The sequence below is a fragment of the Ammospiza nelsoni genome, chromosome 2 (genome assembly GCF_027579445.1).
Source record: "Ammospiza nelsoni isolate bAmmNel1 chromosome 2, bAmmNel1.pri, whole genome shotgun sequence".
NCBI lineage: Eukaryota > Metazoa > Chordata > Aves > Passeriformes > Passerellidae > Ammospiza > Ammospiza nelsoni.
In genome coordinates, this window is record NC_080634.1 from 71,461,437 (window position 1) to 71,486,712 (window position 25,276).

At 39.7% G+C, this 25,276-nt stretch overlaps 1 protein-coding gene across 1 annotated transcript; it reads right to left on the reverse strand.

Annotated features, from left to right (window-relative positions):
* Positions 1-1,986: 1,986 nt before the first annotated feature.
* On the reverse strand, positions 1,987-24,677 carry OBI1 (ORC ubiquitin ligase 1). Its single transcript, XM_059466673.1, has 6 exons — positions 24,553-24,677; positions 19,878-20,013; positions 18,796-18,887; positions 16,927-17,175; positions 13,676-13,764; positions 1,987-4,361 (listed from the first exon to the last, which is right to left on the reverse strand). The coding sequence occupies exons 1-6, from the start codon at positions 24,622-24,624 to the stop codon at positions 2,858-2,860; spliced, it is 2,142 nt and encodes a 713-aa protein (XP_059322656.1). The 5' UTR covers positions 24,625-24,677; the 3' UTR covers positions 1,987-2,857.
* Between the last annotated feature and the right edge of the window lie 599 nt (positions 24,678-25,276).

Here is a 25,276-nt window from a genome sequence, read left to right on the forward strand (position 1 = left end):
ATAGTGCACATTTAAAACCCAACACAGCCCAAGTCTGTGTCTGGTGCTTGTAGGCAGAGCTATTCTGGTTGCCCCTCACCTGAGGAAGCAATGCCAAGCAGAAATACGGCCTATAGGGAATGGTGGATAAGCAGGTCACTTGCAAGACTTTGTGTAGGTAAAACTGAGGATAACTAAGTAAAAACTTGACCTTAGCACTCCTGCTCTTACAAATAACCCAAAAGATTTCACGAACAACAAACTCAGACTGGTAGCAAACTCACTTCCCTGAGCTACTTAAAGTCCTGGAGAGAATTCTCATGTGTTAAAATCTGCAAACTTCCTTGTATTTGGTACAGTAGGTATTACTAGATAATTAATTTTATGAGGTATTAAATATCATTAGACATCATAGATGTCTTCTGTACATCACCTGGAAATGTCTGTTGTCTCAATAAAAATTGAGTAATAGTAAAGTAGTAGATCTTGTGTATTCCAGTTCTACATTACTACATAACTAGGTAACTACCATGAAAAATTAGCAGCAATGAGCTCTAGTTTAGGTCAGTTTATCAAGTGCAGAAGGAGATCAGGCAAGGAAGGCATCAACAGAACACAGCCTGGAGAACTGAAACCCCATGTACAGTTGAGAAATTTATACCTGAAGAAGCCCCAGTCATTACATTTAGTTGAAATTTTGGAGTTGATATTGCACTGATCACACTACCAAATTTTAAGACAAGAGGAATGCAACCTTTTTAACCTTAGGCTTGGCTCTTCTATCCATTCAAGCTGCAAGACACGTCTGGTCAAAACATCTGTATTGAAAAGCAAGCCTGTATGTGGTGTTCCTGCTCATAGAACGAGTAATATGGAAAAAACTCCCTTATTCTAGTTTGATTTTGGGCATGACACCTGTTGTATTCATGCCTCTGTAAATGGAAGTGAAACATGAAAAATCAGTGTAAAATTAAGCCCATAAATTCACAAAATGAAACAAACCCACAACACACAGCACTTAGTGTGTGTTTGTGATTGCTCTGCAACACAAGGATGTTTTAATAAAGTGTTTGTTTCTTCTCCCAAAGAGTTGAAACAAGGCAGCATTTTTTGACTCTTATTAAAACTTGTCAAATCAGGTAACAGATAATTAACAGATGGTTTTGAGAGCTCCCTAATTTCTGAAAAATATATTAAAATTGAACAACTAGATTTTTCTGTGAAGATTAAAAATTCAGGTGGTATACTGAAAGCAGTATATGCAAGCACAATGCCATCCTGCCTGTCACCACAAAACACTGGACTGTTTGCAGTCTCAGTTTTCATGACTGCATGCATGGCTTGAATGATGATTTTTTGGTAAAGCTAAAAAAGAAAAGTCCCAGTTCAGGATGAACACATCAATTGCACAAATGCACACTCACATTACAATGGGAGGTGTAGTTCTTGTTCAAACAGCTTACAGAACCTAACTCTACGAGATGAGCCAGTCCATTGAAATTTTCCAAGTAGCTATCACTCTTTTCAGAGGGACAAAAGGCAGCATATGGATTTTTCATATCATAGGTATTGATGAAGCGAGGACATCTGTTTCTAAGAAATGCCATCAGAGTCCTATATAGAAAAAAAAAACCCCTGCATCTTGTAATTAAATATGGCCTTAAAAGGAACTTAAAACACAATAATGCAAAGAAACCAATTTTGCTCTGCTGCTTAATTAGGTCTCCTGCCTGTAGCAGGCCATCACATTATGTTGACCTGTGCAATACTTTCTGGAAGAGTCACCTCCAGAGAGGCTGAAAACCATTTCCATCAACCGTATCGATGCCGACACTGGAATGGTTCTATGTCTAACAAGGAGGAGGAAGGGAGATTTTTGAATTTTTCTTTGTGAATAGGCTCAGGTTTATTCTGTACAAAACTTAGATATGTATTTTCCAAATTAGGGGAAAAAAAGTTTCCCCTTTTTTTTTTTTTCTAATTCAATATTTGAGGCAACATGAAGGATTACAGTGCTTATAACATGTTTTATTCAATTCACATAGAAAAGCATGCAGTATTAATGTAAAATGGTACAGTATTAATGTAAGATGTTCAGTGCACATTAGGTAAACAAATCATTAGCATACAAACCCATTTTTATGGTCTATACAGGCATACTAAACACATTTAGAATAACAATGATTTTTGGGCACTAAATTAAAAATTGTGCTTAACTTCAAAAAGAGACAAGCCATAATTACAAGTGTTAAAAGTGATTTTTCTAACTGAAGTGCTGTGACCCTGAAAAGAAAGGGGCTACTACCTTACACCCACTTAAAACAAGAGTTTCAGTACAGTACAGTGCTATGAAATAGTTCAAGCAGAAACATTTCCTCTGGGAAGCAGATTTTATGGCAAAACTGGCATTAATTTATAGCAATTTCGTGAATCCATAGGATATATGGCCAGTAGCTGCCTTACAATCCATAGGATATATGGCCAGTAGCTGCCTTACATGCACAAAATGTAATCTTTAGGAATGGGAAAGGTAACCTTTAAAACTAATTCTTACATAAATGACTAATTTGACAAGACCACTTAGAACTGTCAAGGAGCCATTAGCTGTGCTCACAATTGGAAGAGCATGTAATCTGATAACTTAAAGAGCATCAAAAACTCCCAAGCCCCCAGGTAAATAAAATGCCCAGTCAAAAGAATTCGGAATGGTTCTTCCTTGGGAAAGAGCTTGCAATGGGCAGGCGAATGTTCAGTTTTCACATAGTCGAAAACAACAGGATCAGAACTACATGGAAGTCATTAAAAATTAAGTTCACCTGTAAATATTCAACATTTGCAGGTTTACAACTTTGAGTCACGTTTGATTTCCTAAGCAGAATCAGTTTTTGGTGGTTTTTGATGGACTAGCACTGGAAAGGCTGTTTTGAATTTTCCTCTTGGTTGACTGACTGACATTTTTATTTTTCCTTTCAGCTGTAAAGGAAGACACCCAAGGAGGATTAATCTGACTTTGAAGATCAGATGACATCTTTAAAAAACATGAACCAAACTTCTGTTCCTCAAATAATCTTTGTGAATTACTGAACAGTACATTTGAGGAAAAGTCCCTTTGAAATAAGGAGTTTGGAGGTTTGGCATCAGTAGCCACTACATTTTGGCCTGTAAACAGTGGAAAGTGATCATTCATATCTACATCAGATGGGGAGAGGTTGGAAAACATAGTAGGTTTCCAGCCAGTTCTGTCAGCTACCAGATCGCTTGTCTCTGGACACTTCATACTCTGCTCCTCATTCATCTCTTCCAGATTCTTCTCTGTTCCATTCAGAAGTTTAGCACACTCTGTTGACTTTGAAGAACCATCAATATCAGAGGACTTGAAATTATAGCAAGGACTCTTGCTGTTGTCTGACTCGGACATCATTGAGTCCAACTCAGAAATCTTATCAAGGTAGGCAGCATCCATAGAGGCCTCGCTGGAGGTTCTTGTGCGGTTCATTTCGGAAGAGCAGAGAGTATGCAACCTCTTAGGTAAGCAAGAACTTGTTTTATCACTGGACTTTGCTGTTGTCTCATCTGACTGACCAGCTACTGAATTTTGCTCTGATCCATCAAAATCTAAGTTCTCAGCAAAATTTGTTGGGCAGGTGCCCCAAACCCCTGATTTTCCTGCAGTAAAACAGTTCAGCTTCTTTTCGCTATTACAGCTGCTTGTGCTGTGCTCGGAAGAATCTTTGCTGCAATCATCTGAAGTGTCGTGAAACCCTTCAAATTTCAGTTTTCTCAGGAATGTTGATGATTTTCTTGCATTTTCTTTTCCATCAGGAGTGTTCAATTGAAGGCGACTGAGAGACAGAAAAGGAGTGCACGGTGGTGGAAGATCATAAAGTTCTTCATCTTTGTATGGGGTGCATTCCTCAATTTTATTCCACTGGTCTTCTAAGCAGGCATCCATATTTGTGCTATTTTCATCCAGGAGAACCCCGTGACATCCTGGAAATAGTTCTTTCTTTGGGGCACACTGGGTATTTGAGCTGTTCAAGCCATCTTGACTAGAAGAGCCTAAACAAGTTCCACCACTTGTCAGCTGCTCAAGACTGTCAGGACTCTGACTGGTGTTCAAAGCCTTTGTCTCTTCAGCTTGGGTTTTCAAACATGTTGTATCTTCACTGCTCTCACCTCCTTCAGCATCTGTGGAAAGCACTCTCTCACTAACAGCACTCACTGCCTGGCTTCCTTTGCCTGCCTTTTTCAGCTGTAAGAGCTGACACTCTATTTCTTCGATGTATTTATCACTTCTTTCCAGTGCCTTTTTCAGACGGTTCATTTCACGTTCACTTTGTTCCACTTTGGAATGAAGTGCAGCTACTGTAAACCTACCAAACCTGCAATAAGTAAAAAAGAAAGAAAATATTAAGCTGGAAAAAGACATTCTTGTGAAGGTTTGCAAGCTCATTTCAAGAGAGAATGAAGCTATTAAACACTCTGTTAATTTGAAAACAAAAGAACTTCTCTCTGCGAGTTATGGAAAAAAAACCTACCTGAAAGCATCACAAATAACATACAGGTGGAGGTGATACATGAAAAGACAAAATTAAAGTATTAGTGGTAGCAAGGCAATAACAAGCAGATTACCCTTCCAGGGGCTGGTTCTATCAATTCAACTCAAATATGCATGAAGAATTATCCCCTAAAACAATGGCAAAGATTTATGATAACATTTGAACAGTGGTCCACATCTTGAAATATTTACATTCAATCATTTTCCTACAGTACAGCAGTGTTTTACAATACATTTCTTTCACAATGTCACCTTGTCAAAAACAAAATGCTGATATGAAATGCTGAAATTGCATTAGTCCTTTGAGGTGGTTTAAATACTTACATAGACAATTTCAATTATGTTCCCGTTAGATATACAGCTTTTCCTCACCCATCCTGTGGATGACATATCCACTTACTTTGAGTTACTTGCTTTTCTGAGCTTTACAACCAGAACAATCTGATTTCTGTCTTAACTCCAATACAAAAATCTGCTGCTTGTGGTTTGGGAAAGTTGTCTGCACATGGGGTTTCCAGCTTGAGCCCATTTTCAACTGCCAAGATACAGACTCGCCCTCCCCTCATCCTCCACCAGCTTTCAAGACTAACCTTCCCCAGAGGGCAGGTGAAAGTTTCAGCTATATGCCCTGACTAATTCTAACCTGTCACTGACAGTGAGCATCGGGGAATTCCCTGCTCCATCCAAGCCTTTCAATTTACAGAAAGAAAAAACAATTAAAGTTCTGATATTATTAGAAAGGAGGAAAGGACCTGCAGCCACCCTGCAACTCTGACAAATAAGGTTTTATTTATATCACAAAGAAAGGACAATTCTCTATGTGGGCTTACACTGAATTTCCATTTTCCATCTTGCAGCTCCGTGTTACCACACAGGCTTCTATTTATTCTTTCAGCTTAAACATTGCCTGAAATTTCTATGTTTTTCTTTGTTTGTCTGCCTGTCCCTCCCTCAGAGTCACACTGAATTTCCATTCCATTTTCCCCATTCCATCAGCTCACCTCTTCAAAAAATGCTCCCACTGCAACCCTTGGATCAGTGGAATCTGAAGGCGGCTATCTGTGGCCTCCAACTATGCTGGCAAAACAGCCATGGATACATGCATGCATTTCCAGCAAACAATCAAACCACATTCTGCTTCTTCAAGTTGTGAGCTCAAAGCAGCAGGAAGCTGCTGTATGCTGACAACTGCAATACAATTAAATGGACAGCTGGGGAAAGCACTAAGGGCTATCATAAGCCCCAAAAAACTGGGCAGGAGTGACCAGATCTACTGATATATTTCACTGTTCAACTGCTTATGCATATTTAAAGAATTCTGAAGACTTTTTTGTAGATGGTTCAGTGATGGATAAGATTTACAGAACAGTCTAAGTCACTTCTGTCACAGCTAGCAGACCACTTCTCAAATTAGATCAGCCTAAGCTTCACACAGCTTTGGTGCGTACCATTAACTTCCTTGCAGACAAGAAATGGCAATGCAGAAATTTTATATTTAGTAAGATTTCTTTTTTCCCCAAAAGAAGCTAGCTGGACTGTGACTTGATGGAGGCAAGGACCCCTTCACCTCCACAGGACCTCTACCCAATTATCTTCATGTTCATAAAAAAAGAACACAATTTTTCATTTGCCTGCTCTCTGGAAAACAAGTTTTCCCAACTGCTTATAGCAGTTGGTCTATTTCTAGCTGCAAGACGGAAACAGGAAAAAAGGCACAGAAGACTTTCTCTCTCCCCTATGAAACTAGGTAAAAGAAGAATCACAACTCAAGAATGTTTCCATTGTATTTTCAGGGTAAGGGGGTTATATGAAATAAGTATCCTTATATACAACACATTTTGGTTTATTTCCTCCCCCAGTTAAAGGAACACAGATTTTGGTTTTTGATATGGACGGAGTCCCTGTGGCACAGCAGGGCCCAAGCAAGAGCTTTCCCACTTCCTAAGGTGATCCAGAGATATTTATTTTGCCTTCCTCTAACAGACTTATTCACACAGTCTTACAGAAGCAAACCCTACACTCCCTAATAAAAGATTGAAAGATGATGCAAAAATACAATTTAACTGAATTGCCAAGTGAGAGAGAGGGAAAAATGCTTTTGTAAAACAAGGAAGATTTTCTGGAGTCTCCTTTACCAGACACGCTGACACAAAAATGAAAACATGTTTACATTTATATGCATACCTGGTAATTCCTTTTTAATGGAAGAATGGTGTAATATGTTTATTTAATGCAAATAGCATTAGTGACAGCCTGAGATTTGCTTATGAGGAAGCACTGTATTCTCAAGTGTAACTTTTATAACAAGTGTCCTCAGGTTAAAAAAATACAGTATGTTGTTCAAAGGCAAATAGCATCACTAATATGTTAATTGTTGCAGAGGGATGTGCTTGGGAATTTTGGTTTTCAGAAATGTAACATATGACCAGCTGCCTACAAAGTTACTTCTGCAGTTAGGGATTAGAACTTGCTTTATGTTCCTGCTTAAAGACTTCCATACATTTATTTCCTAAATTTTCAAGGACACAGATTTTTAAGACAGCCAATTACTCCAGCTATAAGTACTTTAGTGACTGATCCAGCAACCCAGAAGAGAGTTTGAAAACATTCATATTTTGGTTAAAGAAACCAGAACTCTCCCACTCTCCCCAAACCAAACCACTTGTAAGAGATTTTTTCTTTTTTTTTTCCCTTCAGATGTACAGTGAGCCTTGCTATAGCCAAAAAATTATGGTCTTATGACAATAGTAACAGAATGCAATACAGTCACATGAAAATAAATTTAAGATTCACCTGAAAATCCAGATAAATTATATTTCCTGAAGTATTTGAATTATTTCCCACTTAGTAACAAGGTGATGAATTCTTCAGTAGTACACATGTGGTAAAGAGCACACGTATACAAAAAGGAAAGCCATATTCTGACACATGGACAGACTTTTGAGTGTTAGGGTCTTTTTCTTTAGTTGTATCACTAAAACTACAACTTTAGATCTCACTGCATTTCAAGTACATCCTTTATATAGAAAACTGCAAGCCCAGAGAAACAAAATCATCACTCATAAAGTGAACAGGAACACATTTCAGGTGGGATTTGGATCCTTAGCACATACACATAACAATATTTCACATCACCTAAAGTCTTTGATGGCTCCCACATATCACTCTGGAAGGATGAATCTACAGACCCTGTGTCACAGCTACCAGCCCCAGGAACGGTAGTGTACATGTTATAGTGTCTGAAGTGACACTGGATGTCTAGATGAACATTTCAAGCTCAAATTTCAGGACCTCTCCTCAGTCCCTTTTCTTGTCCAGCATGATTCTAACCTGACACCAATCAGAACGCTGCAGTCATCTCTCACCTATAGTGAGCAAGAAGAACTAACATTGCTGGAGTCACCCTCCTTTGCATTATTCCACAACTGCTCCCTCAGTTATGTTTGAGTACTCCTATCCTGATTTTATCTGGGATACAGTTACTTTTCTTCACAGTAGCTACTATGGGACTATGTTTTGCATACGTGATGGAAACAATGCTGATAACACAGGGATGTTTTAGTTGCTGCTGCACAGTTCTTACAACAGTGCAGTTGTAAAAACAACTTCTTACAGCTTTGCAGTTCAAAAAACAACTCCTGTGCAGTTCTTACAAGGCATCTTCTGCCTCTTAACCCACCAGTGAGAAGGCTGGGGATGCACAAGAAGCTGGGGAGGGACACAGCTGGGATATTCCAGACCATTAACTCATAGGCTCAGAGTAAAAAGCTGGGAAAAGAAGTAAAGGTGGGATATTCTGAGTGACAGTGTTTGTTTCCTGAAGTCACTGTTAGGCACAGATGGAGGCCTGCTTTCCTGGAGACATTTGAACACCTGTCTGTCTGTGGGAAGTGGTGAATGAATCCCTTGGTTTGCTTTGCTTGTGTACAGGTTTTCTTTCCCTACTGAACTGTCTTAACCTCAACCCATGTATTTTTTCACTTTTACTTCTCCACCCCAAGAGGGGAGGCAGTGAGAGGCTGTGTGGGGCTTAAGTTGCTGCCTGGGGTTAAACCACGATAACTTCTGAAGAAGTCCATTTAGGAACTGTGAAGTTGAAGAACAAATTTTTCAGTTGTTTCTTCCTTCTCTTCTTACCTACCAGTTCTTCAAATTCAGCTTTAAGGTTTTATTTTGCACATCAGTGACCACTAACTGCAGCACATCTGTCTGGTTGAGCCCTTGAGTCAGTTTAAAACCAGACAACCTCAAACAAACTCTTCTCTTTCTGGATAGCAAGCAGCTGCAATGGACAGTTTTCTTGTATAACCACTTCCCCAAGACTAGGGCTGCAAGGGTGCTATGGAAATTGACTCTCCAATTCTGATCACCTGATGGCCCAGGCTGGGGACCACCCTGCAGTTCAGGATGCATCTTCCAAAGGAATCAAAGGGTGGAAAGTGGAAAATGACAAGGTACACTCAGGGCTTATTAGAGTTTGACATAAGGGCAATGCCAGAGAGTACCACCAAACCCAGCCCCATCATTTAGATACACATTTTCCCTTGGGTTCTGCAGTTAGATGGGAAGAAAGAGAGGAAATTCAAGAACAAACCAGCTGAAAGACCTACTAGTTTCTGCAGTTCTTTGTTGGTATCATGTACCAGCTGTACCAGCTCTGCAATTCCCCTCTATATCACCTATGAAAGGTGATCTGCAGAAACATCTTGGCAACATCCCTGGTTTCATACAACTATCTCAAAAGTGTGTCATATTTGCATAGACATCAGAACTAAATAAAGCATTACTGCCAGATGAGGGCCTATTCCTAGCAAGCAAAAAAACCCCAAAGCCCACAAAAAGTCAAGACATACTGTCCACTGGGAACAGACAAGTCAGGTTAATTCTTTGAAGTGAGCTTCCACTTTCATGAAGGGAATTGGCTGAATTTAGACAAAAATCCAAAGCCTCTCCAAGCATTTTAACATCTATCAGTGATTCATTGATTTTCCATGTAAGAAAGGCAGGTTATCACCAGGGTCAGCAAATAGCAAAAGCTAGAAAGAATTATTTCAGAACTACTAAAAAAAGAAACTCCAATCCTCCTGGAAACCTCACAAAACCAGAATGTGATCTGAATGTCCTTACCCATCTGCCTAAGGTTTAGATCTTCATGCCTGAAGTGGGCACTTTCTTGGGATTCAATGCTATGACTCAAGAACTCAGAGCTCATTTGAAAGCTATTTATATGCTACTTTACTCTGCTTTACTTTTAAGGCCACACTGCAGCTAGTCTTCAAAAATGGTCACTCCTCTGGACCAGCAAACTTGCAGAGAGGTGAGACCATAGCCCAGTTTTCTATCAGGGAAGACAGCAAATGTTCTTACCCTCTGGATATGGGTTTTTAGAAGCCTTTTTATAGGTTTGGTGAAATGCAGATTGAATTTTGTAGTCTGGTATGTGCAGAAATATTTGAGTTAGGTACCAATTTAATGTTGTAAAGAATGACGAAGAAAATCAACAGATTAACAGGTTCAGATTTCAGCGTACCTGAGGTCACAAATCTAGACAAGATAAACAGTAAAACTGAAGAACTGCTTCTCCCTCCTTAAACTGCAACAATAAAACAACTTGCAAAACCAGAGAAAAAAGATAATGCAACAATTTTATGCATGTTACAGATAATTTCTCAGACTGGGATTTTAACTGGCAGAAGGAATTAAATATTTAGGGAAAAGACTCCTAGGAAGCCTAGAAGTCTGGTTCAAACTGATTTGAATCTAACCATTCATAAAATACACTATACCCTGGAGTAGATGGACTTGCTAGTTATTTTCCTTCAGGTAAAAAGCAAACATCCCTTTGCCAAAAACGCTTTTACATCCACTGTGCCCTGCCAACAGACCTAACAGCTTTCTATTTCAAGTAGAGCTGGAAGTAATAGGGCTTTATTATCCTGCACAACTTAAGTTTCAGAAGTTTTTTTGTTCTATATTGTGAAAGTAGAAGTTGCTGAAAATTCATCAGAAGAAAAGGTAAAGAAAGAACAAACAACAACCACAAATCAGTCTGATTTGCCTGAGAAATGGAGGACTAATGCAGGTCTTTAGCAAGAATCAGAGCTAGAAACTTACCCTCATTTGCCTTTCAGACCTGTGTCCCAACTATATGATGGTACAGTATTCTGGTGAAGGTCTAGCCTCAAAAATGTTTTCAGGAAAAAAAAAATCTAATCAATAAATCAACATCATCAGTTTAAAAATATATAAAAATTCCTGACATGGCTGAAATATTGATTATATTGACATACATGACATTTTTCAGCAGGTTTTAATGGGTAAGAACAAAGAAAAAAAACAATCCAAGTCTATGATAAAAGGAAAGTTTTTTATTGACCACTGAAAAGACTAATTATACTTTTCCCTGTGATGTAAGAGGTAGAGTCTGTGTTACAAAGGGATCATTCACCTGCCATTAGTGTTCCCTCTTCTGTAAAGCAAAGTCCACTAAAACAATTTATGCTGAGCTAATTAGCTCCAATGTCATAATGCACAAAATGAACTACAGTTGGGATATACAGGGACTGAATACTGACAAAACCTTTACAAAATATTTTGATAACAGTTTTATTTAGTTACTTTAGTTACTTGTTTAAACATGAATCCACACCTGAGAATCTGAAGCTAAGGAATATATGAAAAATGAAACAACAGTGGTGACACTAAATTACAAAAATCCAATTCGGTAGCTATTTTAAATTACATTAGAGACCTACTCAGACGCTTTTGCAAAAATTACCTTCTGAAAACTTCTGAATAAAGCACACAAGAACAACTATACTTGCAAATCCATGTACTTGCACAGAAGTTTAATTCTAGTCACATTGTTGGGCTCTGATACCTATGCTATCAATTCTGATTTTATAGGCATGTTAAAAACCCCGTCTACTCCAAGCCCTATTCAAAGGGTTAAGCCTAGCTGAAAGACACTTTAAATATTATCTAAGTTTGCCATCAGAACTGAAAGAATATTTAGAAAATGTCTTGATGTTAGGTCTGATCTGGATATTGACCAGACTAATGACCACAAGGATGAAAGCTAATTTAAAAATTATGCTAACAACATTAAGATAGAAGAGATTTCTCACCATCTGAAGGATGTACCTGAGATTGGAAAGAATAGAGTTTGATATGCATCAAAACATCAACCTAAAGAAAGCCAATAAATGAGTTAATTCCCACACTTTGAAAGGGGACACTAAGAGCACAAATGCAAAATGAGGAAGGAAGGTAACTTTTTAAATAGCAATTTGGCAGAACTGGTACTGGCCATTGTGCTAGAAGTGTCATGTAAAAGGAAACAACAAAAAAGGTATTGCAAGATATTGATATGTTTTAGAGGACAGAAGACAGTTTTTCTGCTCTAGTTAGTGCTACCAAGACTTCTTGGAGCCTAGTACCAGTTCTAAGCATTATGACTTCAGAAAGCCACAAACACTGGAGATTCTTGAGTGCAGAGCAAAACTAAATAAACACAAGTTCACTTTTCCTCTCAAGTCGAAAGTATCTAGAAGACCTGGACAAATTCAATCTTTCAGATGTGATGAGGAATGAATGGGTATAGGCTGGATGAAACAAATTTGCTAAATTTAATGTGCTGAAGGATTTTTTTTCAGGACAAGTTTTTCCTTGCATGTACCTAAATTCTTGTAGCACACACTGGGCTCAAAGCAAAGGCAAGACTCAATACAGCAGAATCAGGTACAGAAATACAAACTCCTGAGGTGTTTGAACTGTTCCTAGCCCAGTTTAAGTTTGATTCAATTAATGTCCTAAATCCCATGCACAGCTCTAGAGTTATAACAGCCAAAGAAAATTCCCAATAGGGAGGCAGAATGTGATATTTGTTCAGGAGACTAAAAATAATAATAAAAAAATAATAGCAGAGACACAGACAGGCCAATCTAGGTGGTATCTGGATTGCAAGACAGACCCTGACACTGTCCAATTTGTAATGACATTTGGCTGTATCTGGGCTTCTAAAGCAGAAAGTGACAGGCTATTGTTTTAGGCAACCATGGGAAAGCATGTACAAGCTATAAGAAAGGGAAATTGTCTCCACTAGGGAGTTTACCTGATATCAGAAAAGTAAAAATCAATTTAGATTATCTGGTCTCTTGTAGATTTTCTTTTCTAGGATTTATTTAGTTATATCTATTTACTTTTTAAGTTTGCCATCCTTGCCAACTCACTCTTGAGTCTTATGGGAAAAGATACACCCTGCCACAAAAGCCATTGCCACAGCCTTAAACAGGGCTCTATGTTATTAGGGGTCTTCAGGACACAATGTGCTTTCATGTATCCACAGCACAAGGATCATGCATCTTCTTTCCTGTTGTCTCTAACAACAAGCAGTGTGGCAAGTGAGCTCTTCTACAAAGATTAATTTTCTCTTCCAGCAGGCGTGTTGCCAGAACTAGAACAAATCCAGAGAGCTCTCTTTTCACATTACACAGGTGCCTCCCAATCCCCTTCCTCAAAATTTCTGTATAAACCTTTGGCCAACAGAGCTATTAGCTTTTGAATATCTAAACAAACGAGAGAAGAAAGGTAGAAAACCAATGAAAGAAAGGAAAATAACTTCAAAAATATCATTATTATTGCTTCACAAAGTACTCCCAAGAAGAGGCACCTTAGAACACAGCTCTAATGAGTATGGTGCAGTTTTTGCTTTTTGAGGGTATTGTTGTTGGTGTTATAACTGTTTAAAACAAAGTATTAAACGCAAATGTCAGGTCTGAGAATGTTCTCATGCTGCAGAAGCTCAATTCTGCATATGTTGCTCAGACACAAATCCAGTGTTTCAATACAAATCCAGTACTTCAATACTGGCCACATAACAAAGGAACAGCACTTGTAGTCAAGTCATATTCCTCCACTGTGGACTTGCTGTGATTCTCTAAGTTGCATTTCTCACCCACTTGCTGCTATTTTGTAAGTTTCATTTTTCACCTAAGTCCATGAGGATAAAAATCCCAAAGTCTACCTGAAGACACATATGCAACACCATGTACACCACCACAGTTTTAGGTTAAACAGGCCTACAACAGTTAAACAGTCTATAAATAAAAGACAGTAGCTTTTAAAATATTCACATACTTTTGGGGTGATCTACTATCAACTTCAGCTTTTAGTCGCAAATTCTCTCTTAAAAGGCTATTGTTTTCCATGCTCAGTTTCTTATTTGCCTAAGGAAAAGAAAAGGAAAAAAATAAGTATACAGTGAAACAAAAATGACTTCTAATATTTATAGGACAAGCTGTTTCTCCTTTTTAAAGAGACAGAACTAGAAATGTGCAGGCAGGAAACAGCCTTCAGACAGGGACACCACTTAAAAATCACCATGGGAAATGGTTTGCAAAACTGAATAGCGAACAGACATTTTTTATTTATATTCCCAAAATACATTGCAAGTGTCCTATCTAGGGAAATAAACACAGCTATGTTAGTTAGCACAGAAAGTCATTAAGGAGATGTCCTAATGGCAATTCCATGTTTTTTTTTCCACATGACTAAGTACGTTAAGTACATTAACATTACAATGTGCAGGTATCAGCAAAACTAATGTTGAACAGCTTCCTCCATTCCAAATTAGAGCAAGATTACTTTGTGGGTTTTTGGCTTGTTTTTAAAGCATAGTTATCCTGTGGATGTAAATCCATTACGACAAGCTATTTGCAGTCTTTCTTCACTTTCTTCCAAGACATTCTGATTAAGATTCCTGATTCACAACCTTGAATTGAGGTCAATTCCTTCTTCTCAGTTCAGCAGGCACCCTTGTTAACAATACACTTCATAGAGAGAGAAGTTTTCCTGCCACCATGTTTCAGAACAATGAATGCCACTATCCTAACAAGCAGAATACACTTTTTGCACTTCCTAGAGTCTGCCCAATCTTCCTATGCTAAAAACAGCACCACCAGTCCAGGACTCGTAATTCATAGCCTCAATTAGATAACGCTTCCACTGCATAATAAAAGTAAGATCTCGAGCTAGATCTGAAGAAAGAGCTATGCAGTTGGGCTCAGAGTGAAATGTACTTATTCAGAAGCATCACACAGTGAAAGAAGAGAGGCAGAGAACTTTAAATGCTCATACAAATATCCCTAGCAACCTTTCCAGGTGAGGGGGAGGACAAATGGAGCAGAAAAATATAAACAAACACCCCCTATCCCCAACATAACAATATTCCTAAGTACAGAAAGGATAGCTAGAGACTTGTGGCAAAGAAGGGAAGGGTGAGCCCAGGGCTGAGTGTTAACTACTTGGTATTTAAAAAAGAAAAGCACTAAAAACTATCCTGAAACAACAAATGAGAATTCAGGAGTGCTCAGTTCCAAAGCATCATCAAACCATTTGACAACATGGCCAAGCCCTGTCTGTCTTTCCAAAAACACTGTTCCCCCAGCTACATAATAAAGTAAAAAACGTCATTAATTGTGTAGCACTGATAGGCAAGGCATCCATGTGGCACATGGCAAGGTGGGACTGAACCCCTCTGGTGTCCTTCTTCTAGTGCTCTACCCTCCAAATCAGTAAGCTGCAAGGTACCCCCACTTACAGCACAATGTCTACATTAATGAGTTCATGTAACTGCATTTTTAATGAGTGTACTTAGTCTAGGTTTTCTCCTATGGAGTTTGTTTCACCACTCCCATAGCTTTTATGACTCCACTCCAAGTAATAATGGGCATTATTTGGGCATTCCTATATTTGTCTGCTCTAGAACATTACATGATAAAGGTGGTTGCTATTTCCTGATTCAGCCTAGATTTGAAAAAGAAAGTGGTGGCAACCACATTTACTGAGGGATCTTGTCTAACTGGGAAGTGCTGTCTGGTTGAAACTCCTGGGTCAGGTACTTTCAAGGAGAAGGTCTGATTCCAGACAGTGTGTGCATGGGAAAGATGTCCTGCTGTTCAGAACAGGGATGGGCAGTGCACGCTGACAAGTGAGACAAGGTCTGCCAGGGCCAACTGACCTTAGGTACTTATGGAACTGAGCAGCTGTTGGACAGGGAACAGATGGGAAAAAAGTGTTGGACTCAATGATCTTAAAGGTCTTTTCCAACCTAAATGATTCTATGACAACAGTTTAAGAATTCTTCCCTAAAACTATCTAAGCCTCTATTTTTTTTTCTAACTCTTCACCAAATTCAGAGATTTCATACACTTAAATCTCTTTTCTTGCTAAGGCTAAAGTTATACTGAAAAAGTATCCAAGCAAACCCCTTCTTCAGTTCCTGTTACAGTGTTCTTTTTACTTACCTAGGGAAAAAGTTAAAAACTTAGACATCCCAAAAGAAAAAGAGAAAAAAGAAAGAGGCAGTACAGTTTAACTTGATGAAAAGAAACCTAACAAAAATATAGGCAGACAAGAACTTCTTGCTGTGAATCCTATTTTGCCATCTACAAGTGAATCTGAAGCTCCTGGGGTCCCAGAAGTGTCACATGAACAAAATGGCAGAAAAGCACAATGTGTGCCTCCAAGTCTATAGCACAGAAAAAGTGTCAACACTATTAATGCTAAAAACTTTTTTAAAAAGTCCTAAACACACCACACTTCACTTTTGCAGGAAGTAACCCACTATTGTTAATAGAAGAAATCAAGGCAGCATTTTGAATAAATACAAGTCCAGTTTTTTCTACCTTGATTTCAAATTAATCTGAAATTTCACTCTTCTTCAATGTTTAAGGTGATCATACTTGTGCCTGCAGCTATATTTTGCAAGATACTTTTATTTAGAGGTTTTTTTCACATGCCTATCTCCTTCATCCTTGCTTCTGCAGTATCAGATTTACTTCTGTATTACATCAAGATGTATAAAAAGTCTGCAGGTTTCCAGTAAAGGATATTCTGGTCATAAAATGCTGAAGCTTGTCTATTTTCAGTCAAAGGGTCAAGTTACTCTGCCTCAGCAAATTGCACCAAAAATATCGGCTAGCAGGGAGGGCAATAGTGCAAAATCTGCCTTAGCCAACTGTACTGTGTTTGCCCACTGAATGTTGCAAAATAGATATATTATATAGATTATTGCAAGCCTGAATAATCTGGTCATCAATACCGTCGACAAGTGCTACTATAATCCAATTACCCAGGCATAGAGTGACAGAGGAGTTGAATAAGAGTCACATACAGGACTCACTAGAACAAGCAATAACATCTGACACTTGCAAGGGCTATATGGAAATACTATGATACACCAACAGTCACTGGAATTCAATTTTTTTCCTCCTTCTTCTAGATCTATGAAGTACTTGAAGGTCATGGTAGCTCTTACTCCCATTTAACTAACACAAAACAGTTACACTACAAAATAGCCGCAGAAATGTGTTTGTTACATTTATTACCTCCCTTAGCTTGTCCACATTATCCATCAGTTTTTCGCACATATCATTGGCAGTTTTCAGCTTTTTGCTCCATTCCTCTGGGGTTTCTGGGCCACTGGTACTTGCTTCATTTGCTGACTGGCTAGTTTCCTCATTTTGGCAAGATAAAGCTGATGCTGCAGGATCCAGAAGAGATTTCAGCTGTATCTGTAAACTGAGGTTTTTACCTCTCAGATCTTCTACTTCTTTTTGCAGGGATTCTATTTCATCCTAAAGTTGTCAGAAATTCAGAGGAATTAAAATAATTTGTGAGATTAATTAAATAATACTGGCAAGTTCCCATAGCACTTTAGAAACACGGGTTTTGGCAAGCCCAGATGCATGCCTTCACTTACACATATATCTAAGTATGCTCATGTACTGTGCTTTAGGCAGGATTTTAATCAACCTGCACACTCAAGCATACTGAAGATTTTAGTGCAGGGAATCCCTTGACTACATAAAGGACCCTGAACAAACTGTCAAGCAGACCAAAAGCTTAAAAGCATTCAGTAACATGAATCTATTATTAGGGCACTCTGTGGGAGGATTTCCTGTATCAAGAGTGTTCTTAAGGTCATCCTCTGCTGACTCATTTGCTGTTATTTAAGAGTGTTTCTCTCATATTGTTCTGAAACGTCACATGTTGGGATGCTGAAAGTCTCCAAATTCAAAACAGACAGAACACTGCCTGGAAAAGGCCACCTAGCTACACCAAAGCAACAACATCTTAGGGAAGACTCTCAAAATGCAAAGAACAAAGCTCCTAGGGAAGCAAAAACCTTCCAAAGCCTCTTGTTAAAGGGATAAAAGAAATAATTTATCCTAAAAACATGTCCTCTACACTGTTTACCAATTCAAGTATATGAGTTGTTCATGGTAACACTACTTAAGGAGGCCATATACAGCATTTACATAAATCCAAGGCATATTTTCACAAATAATCATGCCTGCCCCTGCGCCCACCATGGAAACAACCGTTTTAAAATAAGCGTGTTTTTTAGAAGAAATTTATGTTATCCTAGGACTAGCTGTATGAATTTTGAGTTGATTCAACAGAAAGGCAGGAAGCATCTTTTCCTTACTCCTCTCAGAGAGACTAAAAGAACTTGAGCTATGGGCAAGCTTGTCACAAGACAGCTCTTACTTCCCCAGTGTTAAGGATATAAAGAGAGTCCATTTCCTCTCCCTCATTCTCCTCTCTAGGTTTCCTTCAAAACTATGTGATGTCTTCACACTGCTGCTACTGAGGAAACAACAGCTGAGAAAAAAAAACTAAGCACATTCCCTGTAACAGCTTTCCATCTTCTTCCCAAGAGAGTATTTTTCCAGCAGGAGACTGGAGCATTCAGCTCTACTTTCAAGCATTTACTCACTTTCACAAAACTATAAACCAATAATGCTAAAAATTAACCTGTGCCAGAAGGTTACAGTGAGCTGTGTTCTTTAAGACAGAATTTAGTCTCTCTGAGCTACAGAGAATTATTTCAGAAAATGTCTGTGTTTGTATTGAAGACATACCAAAGAGTTCCCTACACCTAATATGCATAAAGAAAATGCTGCCATACCACCTGGGGGTCAAATTCCCACAAAACTAAAGAATTGGCTGTACTTGGCTACCTGTTGTCTAGAAAGACTATTACCATGGCTTCAGTGGGAACACTTCAAGCACCAGCAAATGCTCTCTTGTAACCTTAGTCAAAAGGTGGCATTTTAGTGCAACTGAGTTTCATGCAGATACAGTATACACCTTTACTCAAATTAGAAACAGCAGGACTCAAACCATTTGCATGCTGTAGTTTAACAGCTGCAGTTCATCTGCAAAGTCACAACACTCCCCCTTGTCCTTACCTCATACTCTTTGTGGAGCAATTCAAGTCTTGTTTTACGTAGGTGTTTTCTGACTGTTGGACTAAATATAGTATCACTTTCACTTGTTCCTCCTAAAGCAACAATAGGATGAAAGAAGCACTGATACTGTTTCCTTTTCAGTCAATTCAATACTAGTAATCCACTTGATACAACTTTTCATACTATCAACAACAAATGCAGCTAAATTGGACCAATTGGCTACCATGGAAGATTTAAAGTCCTTTCACTTTCAAAACAGGTTCAACTTGAGTACCTACTAGTTATGTTTAGAAGTCAAAATCTTGATTAACAACAGGAAGAAAATTTTACATTTTTCAACTATTTTTTTCCTTAACAGAATCCTGTTATTTAAGACCATACTAATAAAACAGAGCTGAAGGAAAGGGGTAGGGTATCAAACATACATTTAATTAGTACAAGTTACTGTACTAAGTAAGTTTTTAAAGTGAGATTATTCAGATAAATTTTTCTCTTAGAACAAAATAGCAGGGCTGATATTTTACGTCAAATAAAGACTGCAGTATTTCCTAGCTCTGGCAAAGTTAAGAGCCTCATGCTGTTGCTGTAGCTTCATCTTACTTCTATGCTAAGGGTAATTTTCTTAAAAATAAAAAAAGAAAAGGAGGAAGTCATGAACAAAACAAAACAAATAAACAACAAGTTAAAAACCCGCATACTCATTCAAGATTCTGGATTGAAGTACACTACTTCTGAGCTAATTGCCGGTCTCTTAGGTGAACAGGTTGCAATGTATAGGTAAGAATGCATTTTTAATGCATTTTTTCAGTTAAAGGCACCATCCAACCAAGATTTAAAAACCATGATTAGAGCCATTGGGTACTTATTGTGTTTGGATAATCTAGCCATTAATATACATAATGTCTTAGGAACTTTCCAGTAACATCCCTAACAGCTACAAAGTTAAAGATTCAGTTAATTCTTCCTTAGATGTTGGTAAAAAACACACAGAAGAAAAGGTGTCCATGCATCGCTGGGCTCAAAGCAATCTCCTCCAGCAGTAAATACCAGAAAGTTATTTCAAAGCCTAAACTTGTCCTTACCTATAATCTCCTTGCAGGGATTTTCAGGCGTGATGGGAATCCTGCAAGCTGGGCACTGATTATTGTTCTTCAGCCACACTTCAATACAAATGGAACAGAAAACATGGTTGTTCACACAGATAACTGGATGACGGACCTTTTAGCATTAAGGAGGAAATAAAAAGAAAAAAAAAAAAAAAACAAACAGACTCTATGAATATCTTAAAACTCCTTCGAGTAACAAAATACAAAAATACACAACCCCATCTCTCAGTGCAAGTCTGGCCTTGCAGGAAAGTGACACTGTTGTTCTGCAGGGCTAGCTAGGAGCAATCACCAGACTCACAACATCAGATTTCACTCTTATTAAAGGCACCAAAGCTATAACAATTTCTGCAGAACTAAGATCCTTGTTTGCAAGAGCTTGTTAATAACCAGAGGGGCAGCAGCATCTTTTCTTTACCCCACAACCTCCATGAACTACAGCCAGCCACTCCAGTGAAATGCATTCTCCTCCCAAGGCAGAACACAACCAAAGTAGGTGCCTTTTCAAAAGCGAGGCACGGAGGGATCTCTACTGGCACCATCCAACACTTTGCAGTGGAAGAGGTGTCATTGGAACATAAAGTGTTACAGATTAACTTTAGCCTGCGGATAATCAGCTTCACGCAAAGCAGCTTTTAAAAGGATCAGGGCCAAAACCACAGAGCTGAAATGTGAACCAGCAATCACTAATTCAAGTCTCCTGCTAGATATGCATTGCTACTAAATAAGTCATTAGCCAAGAATGGGGCAGCTAACTGAAGGATTAAATATTCCAATCAGACACAGATTCTTTCAAGCTTTCCCTCCCCTTCCAAAACAGCAGGGTAAACAAACTTTTAGAAAATATTAATGACAATGCACTATTCTCTCTTGTCATTTAACTATAAACCCTGTTTGAAAGTAAATGTGCAGAGAGGGACCAAATATGACAAAGAAGAAAAAGACTTAATGCCTTACTGCAGTTTGCTACAGCTTACTGTAACACACACTCCCGAATCTCTTACTTGTTAACATTAGCATTTGTGTTAGGGGTCTTCAAATAACTGCTTTTCCTTCACTCCTGTCTTTTTCCAAGAAACGTATTTTTAGACACAGAAGTGTCAGAAAATATATTGTTGTAAATTCTACTGTACTGCACTTAAAACCCAAATTCAAGAGAATCTTCATCTTTAAATGAAATTTCTCATCATTTTCAAGACATTCCTCTTTAATTCTGTAAGTAAAGTAGTCAAACTGAAAAGGAAAAATGAAAGGTTGGCAGAGAGAAGCAAGTACCTGGAAAGGACAGTCAGTAACCACTTGGGCCAGAAGATCACATATGTCCTGTAGCACTTGTACCCATATGATCAGCTTTGCATGAGCTAAACCCCAACTGTTTAACCACTGAAATATTCATGGATATGAATTAAGGCCCAGATCTGTTACCTTCTTCTCCAATTCACTCTCTATGCCTCTGTTACCTTACAGGATTCACAGTATTTTTAACATCTCCAATATGACAACCCTGAGAGTCAAAGGAAGTTATCTATACATAAACAAAAACTCAAGTTACTTAAAGTATGAACAAAGAGAGACTGAACTTTCACCTCTAATTAAGAAGACTTTTTTTTTATGATTATTGCAAGCAGTAGCACACCAATGCTTTGGAAACATTTAAATTTCCATTATTTCTAATTTTAAAAATCCTGTTACTTATTGCTTTCTTTTATAAGAAAAAGAGCCTTCTCACCTGCAGTTAGCAGGGAAAAAAAAAAAGACTTTTTCTCTAGCCATACTTCTTTCTTACTCTGAAGCAGCCTGAGAATAGTTCTATAGATGGTGATGAAAAGATACAGAGCAGAATAACATAAAATAATCCAAACAGGAAAAGACATTTCATGAGTGCAGGTTTTCTCCCCAGGGAGCAAGAGACCCTCAGTTACCCCAAACCTGACACAGAAGCACACTTCTTGCACATGAATGATTACTCCATATCTCTAGCAAAATAGTAAGTCACATTTATTACTCTCCAGGGTACAGTGCTTCTGATTTACACACCTTTACAAGTTTCATTTCTGGGCTGGGGTTTTACACTTTAGCTGGCTCAGGATCCACACAAAGCAAGGCACACCAGGACAGCAAAAGCCACTACAGAAATGTCACACCATGGCTGGTGGTGCCACTGCCCTTCCTGCTAACTGTGACAAGCCCAGGGGGTGGGGGATCAGGACATACCTATTGCTAAAAGAGCATTTCACTTGAATCACAGCACAGTTCCAGTTCATTCATTGACCATAATGTCTAGAAAGACTATGGTTTATTTCAGAAGGCTTGATCAGCTCAGTGATTTTGAGCAATTTCCTAATTTTTCCCTCCAACATAATGCCATTTCTATGCAGATCCACATCCAATCCTGTACTCATCCACTTCACTTTGAAGGGACTTCTGGGCCTTCAGGCAGCACTAATGGAGGAGCAGGCAGATGGAAAATCAGACACACATCAGAGAACCAATCCCCAGACATCCTAGACTGTTTCAACCAACACAGAACTGTGTCTCAAGCCCAAACAACCTGTTGACACCAAAACCAGCAAGAGAGATCGTCAGACATCCTGGGACAAGTAAAACAATCTGAAGCAGATGGCTCCTGATCTGCTATCTAATTTAAAAATACAGGTATGTTAGAAGACAGACCAGAATATTCTTGTACCAAAAGAATATTCAGGTAACAAACATGAAATTGATCCAAGCAATTCACTCTTACTTTAAATGGTCATTGCACATCTTACCAATATACTTTCTGACATTGCTCACATAAACAAAATGGGTTGATACGTCCCTGCTGCCCAAGATTTCAGCTCCATTAAAAACAATGAGTGGCCAATTTATTGAAAGAATTTCTCTGCAATATTTCCTTTTTTATCCTCTTACCATAGTACTCAATGAATAGTTCCTATCTTGCAGTCAGACCTTTGCAAATTTTGCAGGGGTAGCAAGAGATACATTCTGAGTTTAGGGTGGGCCTTTCACTTGATTTGAAGTCTATGCTGCAAACTACAGAAGTATCAGATTATGTCAACCCTCCATGATACTCCCTGCTTCCCCCAAAAGATAGTAAAAACTGACAAGATTTTTTTTTTCCTAATTCAAGCTAAACAAATTCCTTCCTCTAACCTTAATCCTAGGAAAATGGGTTTTTCTGGTGAAGTTTTTCATTGAAGTTCCAAGCTGAAGACAAAGATGTCTATCAAAAAGAAAGGGCAGTCAGAGCTGTCAGCTTTGCCAAAATTTAAATAGATTTACACGTCTAAAAATGAAAGCATTCAAATATCTTTATTACATGCACGACCAATGGATTCACAATTCATTCATACATGTGAATGTATAATCTCAGTGCAAGACAGCAAGGAAGAGGGTGGAAGGCTCTTCCAGCACAAACTCAGGAACATCTAAAAAGGAATGAAAGTATGAAATAGTGGCTTGGAATAACACAGTGGCTTTACAGCAAGATATGAATGAATTCCTAACCAAAATGTTAACCGCTTAGATCAGAAAGTAACTAGGAATGGATTCAAATAGCAAATATTTTTGTCAGTTTGATTTCAGTCTCCTCCTGTCATTCTTTCCCCTTTTTGCAGCGAAAGGTACGCTGCATTACATACAGAGTACACTTGGGTTCTCCTCCATTTCCATTAGACAGATAAACAGAAAAAGAAAAGTAACAGCACAACAGCCAGAAAGTCTTGCTCAGCTTCCACAGAAAAAGCCAAGAAATGAGTAAACACGGTTTCTAAAAGTAACACACTCTTAGAACTATGAGGCTAAAGAAAAGGGAGACGTCTGACTACTTTCAGTACCAGTGCTATACACACCTACTTCACACATCAAATGTGCCTGCTCTTTTGTTATCACTCCAACAGAGAAGGTCTGGGAGTAAAGGCCAGGTGAGGTAGAAACAAAACCAGACGATAAATGCCAGAGAACAAACATAAGAGGCTACGTCTCCTCTTGTAATTATTGTTGAGTTTTAAGAAAAGAAAACGAGGGGAGAAAAACAGTAGTAAGGAATGCGCAAAGAATTTGAGAAGCAATTAGTGACAGCCATGAAATTAGCTCTGGGGCCTTTAGAGAAGAACAGGCTAGCAAGAGCCCTCTGCTTCCCGAGGGAGAAGAGAAAGGAACTGAGAAAGGGTCAGAGAGAGGAAACGGAAACTTTTTCTCTAGACTGCTGCACTTTTGCTCTACACTTTTTAAATCTCCTTGCTCACACACCCCTTCTTTGTTTCACTTGTCCTCCACGACACAGCACCACACTCGAACACAAGCTCCCCGAGCATTTTATAACAGAGCATCCCACTGGTACCGGGAGGAACCCCAAACCTCAGCACCAGCACCTGGGGAGCTGCACACCCGCGTCCCTGCCCCCCCGGCCCACTGCACACCTCCCGGCCGCTCCCGCCGGGACAACGCGCGCTTCCCAAGGGTGCCAGCGAGCCTCGGCCGCTGCCGGGAACGGCCCGCACACAAATTTCCTTCCCCGCCCGGAGCCTTAAAGGACACAACCCCGGCGAGGATCAGAGCGTCGAGCCGCGGCGGGGCCCCTGAGCTGCCGTCACCTCCCTGCCCCCCGCACCCACCCGGGCCCGTGGGGGCCGGGTAGCGGCGGCATTACCTTGCCCAGGCAGATGTGGCAGGTGATGGGCAGCGTGAGGGACAGCGTGACGCTGGGGCCGTGCTGCGCCATGGCGGGCCCGGAGCGGCGCGGCCCGGCCACAGCAGCACGGAAGTCCCGCGGGCGGGCGGGCGGCCCCGGCCCCGCCAGCCCCGCTACGGCAGCCGGCGAGGCCAAGCCGCCGCCCGGAGGAGCGGAGCGCCGTGCGCGCTGGCAGCGCTCCCCTGGAGGGCGGGCGGGAGCCGCGGCCCCTCACGGCTCGGCTCTGGTGCTGCTGCTGCCCCCCGAGGGGCGGCCTAGGAGGCCCTGGAGGTCTCAGCCTACGCGCGGCATTCCTGGGGGAAGCGCGGCGCCATGGGGAGCGCCGGCACAGTGCCTGTGCAGGAGGAGGCCGGCGCGATAGAAGGGGTGATCTCCGTCCCCCTGGTAAACCTTTGCTGTGCTCAGGTTTCATCATGCCGAATTAAATAAACGGCTCTTTTAATTTTGTTAATTGCCCTGAATCACAGAATCGTAGAATTACAGAGTTACAGAATTACACGATCATGGAATTGCTCGGGATAGTAGGGATCTTAAAGATCGTCTTGCTCCAAGCCCGGTGCCATGGGCAGGGACACCTTTCACTAGACCAGATTGCTCAGAGCTCCATCTAGCCTGGTCTTCAACACCCCCAGGGATGTGGCATCCACAACTCTGGACAGCCTGTTCCAGTGCCTCACCACTC